This window comes from Rhamphochromis longiceps, linkage group LG18, assembly GCF_057381845.1.
Source record: "Rhamphochromis longiceps isolate RC_006_pf linkage group LG18, R_longiceps_female_GT1.1, whole genome shotgun sequence".
NCBI classification, from domain to species: Eukaryota; Metazoa; Chordata; class Actinopteri; order Cichliformes; family Cichlidae; genus Rhamphochromis; species Rhamphochromis longiceps.
In genome coordinates, this window is record NC_140574.1 from 2,200,622 (window position 1) to 2,208,463 (window position 7,842).

General features: G+C 47.2%; 2 protein-coding genes across 5 annotated transcripts in view; one reads left to right on the plus strand and one right to left on the minus strand.

The window, feature by feature from the left end:
• The window catches only part of lamc1 (laminin, gamma 1), a 48,096-nt gene extending 45,736 nt beyond the window's left edge, over window positions 1–2,360 (plus strand). Inside the window, exon 28 of the mRNA XM_085388798.1 lies at window positions 83–2,360. Coding sequence (XP_085244924.1) covers window positions 83–339 — 257 coding nt within the window. The 3' untranslated portion in view covers window positions 340–2,360. The remainder of the gene's footprint in view (window positions 1–82) is intronic.
• Window positions 2,361–2,945: 585 nt separating this feature from the next.
• On the minus strand, window positions 2,946–6,423 carry LOC146647386 (uncharacterized). Of its 4 annotated transcripts, none has more exons than XM_085388936.1 (3): window positions 6,128–6,423; window positions 5,344–5,418; window positions 2,946–5,075 (listed from the first exon to the last, which is right to left on the minus strand). In XM_085388936.1, exons 1-3 carry the CDS (start codon window positions 6,291–6,293, stop codon window positions 4,141–4,143), a joined length of 1,176 nt encoding a protein of 391 aa, XP_085245062.1. In that variant the 5' UTR covers window positions 6,294–6,423; the 3' UTR covers window positions 2,946–4,140. The 4 variants fall into 4 exon arrangements, with proteins under 4 accessions (XP_085245062.1, XP_085245061.1, XP_085245064.1 ...); XM_085388935.1 differs by having other exon boundaries at window positions 6,116–6,423; XM_085388938.1 differs by lacking the exon at window positions 5,344–5,418.
• Window positions 6,424–7,842: the final 1,419 nt, after the last annotated feature.

Here is a 7,842-nt window from a genome sequence, read left to right on the forward strand (position 1 = left end):
GGAGAAACCATAACGCTGCCTTTTTAATTAAAGAACTGAGCGATTGACGGGGAAACTAACTGTGGTTTTGTTTCGTGTGCAGGAAACATCGATAAGATCGACCTGAGCAAACTGAATGAGATCGACGAGTCGTTGAAGAAGGCCAAGGGCGAGATGGACAAAAGCGACCTGGAGAACAAGCTTAAGGAGCTGAACAACGTGGCGCAGACTCAGGAGGCGATGATCAACGACTACGACCGGCAGATCCGCGAGATCCGCGCCGACATCGCCAACCTCAACGACATCAAGAACACATTACCCGAAGGCTGCTTCAACACGCAGTCCCTGGAGAATCCTTAACCCTAACCCCGCCCTTCTCTTCCTCTAGCCCCGCCCCTTGCCCCACACTCACATCTAACACTCCGGCGAGCACGCCGCCTTTTACCAAAAACACTTTTTGTTTCAGATTTTTTTTTCTTTGACGAGACAGAAGCCGACGTGTGAAACCATGATCACGTTTTCAGCCGCCGAGAAGCAGCTGATTTTTTTTTTTTCCCGAGACGCAGGGGCGTGGTTACGCTCGAACGAACTAAACGGCGTCGAGAAGCCGTGTGGAGGAACCAGAACCACAAACCCGACGTGACTGCAGCCGTCTGCTCCACAGCAGGAAGTTTGAGCGACGCAGGAAGCTCTGCCCACATTTCTGTTTTCTGTGTCCCACCAGCCATTTCCCATCGTGCCCAGGGGCGCTTTCGCAGCGTCCGCTCACTGAACGCCACTGCCTCCTCTAACCGGCAAACACAGTGAAGGAACCCTCGCTTTTCCTCTGAAGCTACGTGCCCATGCAAACAGCAGGAGACCTCCTCATCCTGCACCTCCTCCGACAGTGTTTTCTCCTCCAAACAGGTTAAAGATGCAAACTCGGCCGCTCCGCGACGAACCGCAGAAATCCAAAAACATTTCAAAACTAAACTCGTTTCTAGACGACGCATCGCGATGATATCAAGATTTCTCGTCAAGCTTGCAAAAAATTAAAAATGTAAAACTTGGAATATTGAGCCTGAAGATGTAAACCTGGGAGATTCTCTCGAGTTACGAAGGTAAAATGAAAGCGCCGTCATGACTGTGAGAGATGTGAGATTCAGGATGTTGTTAAAAAGATAAAATGCCGAGTGAGCGTTTTTACCCAGAATGGCTCTAAAACGCTGATTTCTTTCTTGCAATGAGATGAAATCTCGATGTTATTTCGATGTTCTTGACGATTTCCTGTCGCAAGACGATCTGGGAGAGCGACGCGAGCATTGCTGCTCCTCGGTGTCGATAAGCTGTCGCAGGTGTTTGGCAGGAAGTCTTTTCAGTTTTGTGTTTTCGGGGCTTTTCCTGCTTCGTCTTCGGCGCGCTGTTAACGCTTCGCTCCAGGCTCGATCCAACACTATGCAACTTTGTACATTTTGCGTAGCGAGAGTTTTATCTGATACACTGGTGCTAATAATAATTATTTCAAATGTTCTATTTTTGTGTGAATGTTTTTTTTATTATTCTGACACAGAGTGAGGAACTTTTGTCGTGTGTAAATATCTGATGATTCAGGACGGGCTGATTTTCTCCACCCTGCAAACAGCCTCCATCACAATCAATCAACGGGAACCTCCAGCATAAATATCTATAAATATCTATAAATATGAATATCTCATCACATGTGCCTAGTTATTATTATTATTATGCTTGCTTGTATACAAGGCTCAGTGTTGCTGCCTCATAGCGACACCATTACGTTTGTGTTTTGATTCTCGTGTTTGTTTTCACCCTCTCACCAATCAGGTTGTTTTTTGAGTGGGCGTGGCCTGCCTCACCAGTCATTTCACTGAATGGAGTTAACAAGTCACATGTGGCTAAAGTAGCTTTTGATTAGTGTTTTTGTGCCTTAATATTAAAGTTCCTGCGAGGGCGTCCATGCTTTCATTTTGTCCTCGTGTCGGTACTGAAGCAGGTTTTTCTTTTTGTTGTTTAAAAATCAGGTCCCAAACAGAATTTAAAATGCCACTAGACTATTGTGCTTTTATTTTGAAACCCCCTCCCCTGACCAGTGCTGGGGAGGCTTTTGTCTGTTTTTATTTCCCTCCTCCATCCATTCGGCCGCTCTGCAGGTGGTGCAGCTCACGTGATGTATAAACAGTATTTTAAGTTATAATGAACCGCTTATTCGTTTTGCACCGCCCCCCACGTCGCCTCAGACAGTGATGTGCGAGCTGCGCGGCGTGCAGGGCCGCACGTCTGCAGCCCTGTGAGGACCTGAACCACCCGAGTGTTTGTTCTTGTTTGTGCCCACGTGCCTGTAAATCCAAACGTAACATTTGAATAATAAATAAATTCCTACAGTTTGTTCGCGTGTGCTCCTGTTTTCTCAGCAGACTGTAACACAAAGATGGACGTAAACGCCACAGAGCCTTAGCGCTAGTGTTACAACGGCTGCCATGCTGGTTTCCTGGAGGCATGACGGAGACACATTTGGAGGATCGGGTCCCAACACCACAAAGACGGTCCAGGGGTCGGGTTAGCTTAAGTGAAGCCCAGCAGACAGCTAGCGGCTCCACCCACCTCTGTCACCATCCACCTGCTGGTCAAAGAGGCCACGCCTCTAATAATGCAAACCTTAAGCCTTAATAAATGTAAACAGGTGAGCTGTAAGAACATCCTCCCCCTGTACAGGTGTTAACTGTAAACATTTTAACATGGAGCCTCCAGTGGACGTTAGAGGAACTGCAGGGTTAGCTTTTACTTTTGTTTTTATAAGACTGAAAATTGGAAAACTCTGGAAAACTCCGGGAACTAAAGAGGGAATAACTACATGCATGTTTCCATGCGTGGGCTTTTCCTCCTAAACAGAGTGTTTGAGTCCTTGCGCACACCGAATGTTTGACGTGTTTTCTGTTGCCAACTCTCGTCATCCAGACCAACCACGCAAAAGTTAACCGCCGACGTCCTGAGGTCATGAAACCGAACACGGAGGGCCGAGCAGGTGAACTCATCAAGCGACACCTGAAAACATCTGGGCTGCTGCTGTGTGAAAGCTCCTGTATCAACTTTATTTAAACCTTTTTTGTGCATCAAAAGATTCCTGAATATAAAATATACAAAGTGATGTCTTATTTGTTGAAAAGGTCAGAGGTCACTGCATTCATTTTTTTATATTTCACACAAAATCCCAACATTTAAATAAAACAAAATATTAATATCAGTTCTGATCAGACTGACACCATATTTACTCTGGTTCCCTTTGAACACAGATCAAAGCAAATCACATGAAAAGAAAATTTTATTGGGTCTCAAACTTCTGCATCGCCTTTAATAAAAACTAAAATGAGAGGAAACTGACACGTGACCTGTGTGTCTGTGCTGTTTTTGAATCTTGTCTTTTGAGAAATGTTTAAAACGATCACTTAGGAACAGCAGCGAGGAACTTGTTTACGTCCCGTGGATGTTTCATTCTTTCAGTGTAAATTTTAAAGGAATTTTTAAGCTAAAATGTAAAACCTGAGTCAAAAAGTTCTTCTGGCATTCAAAAGAAAACTTTCATGGAAAAATCTGATGTCATCAACCAAATCCTGTCAGAATTAACAGGAGTACAAAACTGAATCTTCTTCTTGTCTAAAGGTTTAGAAAGTGTGAATGTTAAAGATTTTAAACTCTTTTGAGCTGAGATTTTTATTGCGCATGAGCTCTCAGTCCGGCCTGCAGTACCTTCAGGGCCCACCAGAGGGCCATGACACACAGTCTGGGCCTCACTGATCCAGAGGGCGTGAAGAAGTGTTTCTGCAGGTGAACCGTGAGCCGCGGTCTGCAGACACCACGCAGGTTTTTATCATCGTGAGACTGCGTGGAGGTTTAAAAGTGCACCAGGTGTGAATGCGGCCTCCAGAACTTTAACAGGAAATAAGTCACGGCCGTGGCGTCTGCGGCGTCCTCGAGCCCATGTGACCTCGTTCCACTTTTGGGCTCTCATTGGTCCGTAACTGACAGCGAATGGCGGTCGACCCCGCAGCGCCTGATAAATAATCCAGATTATAAAAGGAAAAAAAAAGTCCTGATTCACGGAGTGGCACCACCCAATCTGTGGTTAAAACAGGAAGTGTGATTTCCGCCCACAGTCCTCGCCACCCGTCAGGACGCTGCACTCTCACCGTGGTTTTTCATGTGGCGCCGCAGCGTGTACACGTCGCTGAAGCAGCGGTTGCAGTGGCTGCAGCAGTACGGCCGCTCCTCCGTGTGGTGCTTCATATGGTGTTTAAGTGGCGTGCTGAGAGCGAAGCCCCTCCCGCACACGGGGCAGGTGTAGGGCTTCTCGCCCGTGTGCGTCCTCATGTGGATCTTCATGTCCGAGCTGGCCGTGAAGCCCCTCCCACACATGCGGCAGCTGTAGGGTTTCTCCCCGGTGTGCGTGCGGGCGTGGCGGATCATGGAGGAGGTGATGTTGAAGCCCTTCCCACAGATGGTGCAGTGGTACGGCTTCTCGCCAGTGTGCGTCCTCATGTGAATCTCCATGTTGTTCTTGCGGGTGAATCGCTTCCCGCACAGCCGGCAGCTGAAAGGCTTCTCGCCCGTGTGGCTGCGTGTGTGCACCTTCAGCTCCACCCGCCGCTGGAAGCTTTTCCCACATAACTTGCAGACGTGGCTCTTCAGGTGTGTCCGTAGGTGCTCCAGCAGGCGTTGCCGGTCAGCCTGCGGCTCGCCGCACACGCTGCAGAGGCAGCACTCGGTGGCGGCGTGAGTCTCGGCGTGGTTCAGCAGAGAGCCCCGGTAGCTGAACTTCATCCCGCAAACTTTACAGCTGCAGGAAGTCCCACCTCCTCCACCGCCTTCACCAACAGCAGGAGCACCATGCGGAGGAGGAGCAACGGGCTCCTCACAGGAAGTGCTCGGCTGGGCTTCGTCTTTCATTATCTCCACCATCTGAGCCTCCTCCTCCTCAGGCAGCTCATGCTTGAATGGTTTAACATCCTCCTCTGCTGCCTGAGGAGCGACCCACACCTCCTCCTGCTGCTCCTGCTGCTCCTGCTTGATGGTCGGCGGCTCAGACTCCTGGAGGTGCTGAGTGTCTGCAGAGGACGAGAGCGTGTTTTTTTTTATTTCTGGAGAATATTTGAAACATTAAAAAGATTCTTGAGCTTAAAGAAAACAAACAGAACCACAAACTGCAGAAAACAAATCGACGAGCAGCTCATTAGTGAATGAACATGGTGCAATAAATGTATTGTCAGAAGGACATTTTTCCAAACACTTGAATTTTCTTGCATTTACTTGAGTGGGGTTAGGGGTCGCCACTTCAGCATGCAGTCAAGTTCTGTACTCTTGTTAATGACCTACTAGTTGCATTCAGGTGTGCTGCAGCAGGGACACATGGAAACGTCTCAGGCCCTCGAGGACTGGAGGTCGAGACCCCTGCCGTGAATAAAAGAATCAGGAAGAACGTGACAGTTTTAAGCTGACACTGAAGATAACCTGCTCGCCACCGGGTGTGATCAGTGTAGGTTGCCATGGCGACTTAACCACGCTAGCTAACCCATTCATCTCCCCATAGACGAGCCCAGGACAGGTCTCCCTGCCTGCTGACCAATCAGATCTCTGGAGGACCCCTCAGTGCAGGTGGGAGGGTCTGAAGTCTACCTGAAGAGCCTCAGTGAGAAACTTTGACTGTTGTCTGAAAGCAACTTTACAATCCTTTTACGATGATTAAATCAGAACACCTGCGTTTGTTTTTATTCGTTTTTATACTCAGAGTGTGAAAGCCTCGCACATTAAACACTCATTTATTATAATCCATCAGGTCAGCCTGTGTTGATCTGCTCACTGATGCTGGGGGGGAGGGGCTAAAACTAGCCCTGATAACGAACCAAAGCAGAAATAACAGAACGTTTGTTTATTTGTTCAAAGAGCTTGGAGCCGGCTCGAGTCAAACATCACCCGATTAATGAAAGAGTTTATTCAGCGTGTTTCCTTCACCCTCAGAGGAGCTCAAACCTGTGACGTCAGGGGGCGGAACCAGGTGAGGAAGTTTGACGTTAGCGGGTCTGTCAGTTTTCGTTCCGCTGAAGCTTTTATTGTGAAAAATAAACAACAGAACCAGAAGCTCGCTCACGTTGGACCGGACCTGTGTGCGCGTCCCCGCCGACAGTCGCGGGCTTCGTAGGTGCGTACAGGCGGATGAGCTCGTCCTCGCGCTCCACCATCACTCTCTCCACCAGCACGAGGATCTCCTCCGCCGCCGCCGCGAGCCGCTCCGTTACCGCCGCGCGGAGGAGCCGCAGGTGCGCCATGCTGACCGGAAGAGCCCGAAAACAGCCGAAAACAGGCAGCAGCCGCCGGATTTTAGTCCCTGCAGCGCACTGCGGCTGCGTCAACAGCAGGAGACGGAAGTTCCACTTACACTTCACAATAAGAGCTTATATTTGTATATTTCTGTTATCCTGCAGCCTTGAATATTTTTTTAAGTTATTTTATATGTTTTGTGGATTTGAAATGTTTTTCTAGCAGTCTCAAGTCTCTCTGTGTATGTGTGTGAGAGAGATCTGTTTTTTGTTTTCTCGTTCTTTTCGGTCCTGAGTTTTTGGTTCAAAGGTTAATGAAGGTAAAGTAAAACCAGATAAGAGCTGCACATGAAGTGTGACTGCGACTTTCCGTCATCGGTGAGTTCAGATCCTTTACAGGACTCTAAACCTGAGCGCTCCCAAAAATAACTACAGTAATATTGGAAATAAAGCATTTTATTATTCTGACATTTCACCTGAATATTCTGCAGGCGGTGCCGTTGAATGGGAGCAGGTTTAAACGTCGGTGTCAGTGATGTGCGCGCTCACACAGAGGCGCTGTGTGCTTTAATAAATCCAACTCGTCCTGCAGCAGGAAGAGGACGAAGACTTCATTTCATGAAATCAAACAGACTAGCTGAAATGTTGACGAGCAAAAGTCCAAACTCTTGTGACGATGCAGGGCGATTTAAAGGTAGGTTTTAAAGGTAGAAAAGCCAACTGGCTGCTCTCGGGGGCTCTAAGTAGAGCCCCAGACTTTTCTAACCCTCTGTCAGCCAAATGGAAGCGAACTTGGCTCGTCTTTAGTAGTGATGGCCAAATGAAGCTTTCTGAAGCTTGTATTGAAAAACGGTTCATTACTCGAAGCTTTTCAACACCGTCCTCTCTGGTGACATCTGGTGGCCAAAAATATGAAGAGCCGCTTGAATCCACAAAATAAAACCAACTGCTTCATTAAGATTGCCCACTACAGAGCGGAGTTCTGTCTGATATTGGGCCGCCGTTGTGTTGCGTTGAACGTGTATTCTTTGGTGGTTAAAAATGTGGTTTATTTGGTTAATAAATAATTTTGACCAGTAAGCTTTCCTTGTTTAAACATGCATCATGGTGTGGTCTTTCTTTGCTTGTGACTTCTTGATGTTGGTAAATACAATAATTGAAAAATACCACATTACATATAATATACATATGATAATGTACAACACATTATGGAGTATGCTTCTGCTGTGAGGTCCTGCCTCCATGCACTTATGCAGTTAATCGCTAGACAGGTGTATTTATAAATAATATTATATTAGGGAAATTTTCCAAGACATATTTTTGACCTGGGGGTAGAACTGATTGTGAACTGGAAAAGGAAAATGCTTATGAACTTGCAAATGAAAAACATGATGCATTTAAGGTAACCCTTTTTCATTTGTATTTAAGAAGAAAATTTGTTCCACTGTGCGATGGCCGAACCTGTTCCTTTTCGTGGCGATAATTTCTCCTGCCTTAAGGAAAATCCCTTCACATGGCACAGAGGAGGCTGGAGTGCAGAGAAACTGGTAGAGATGCA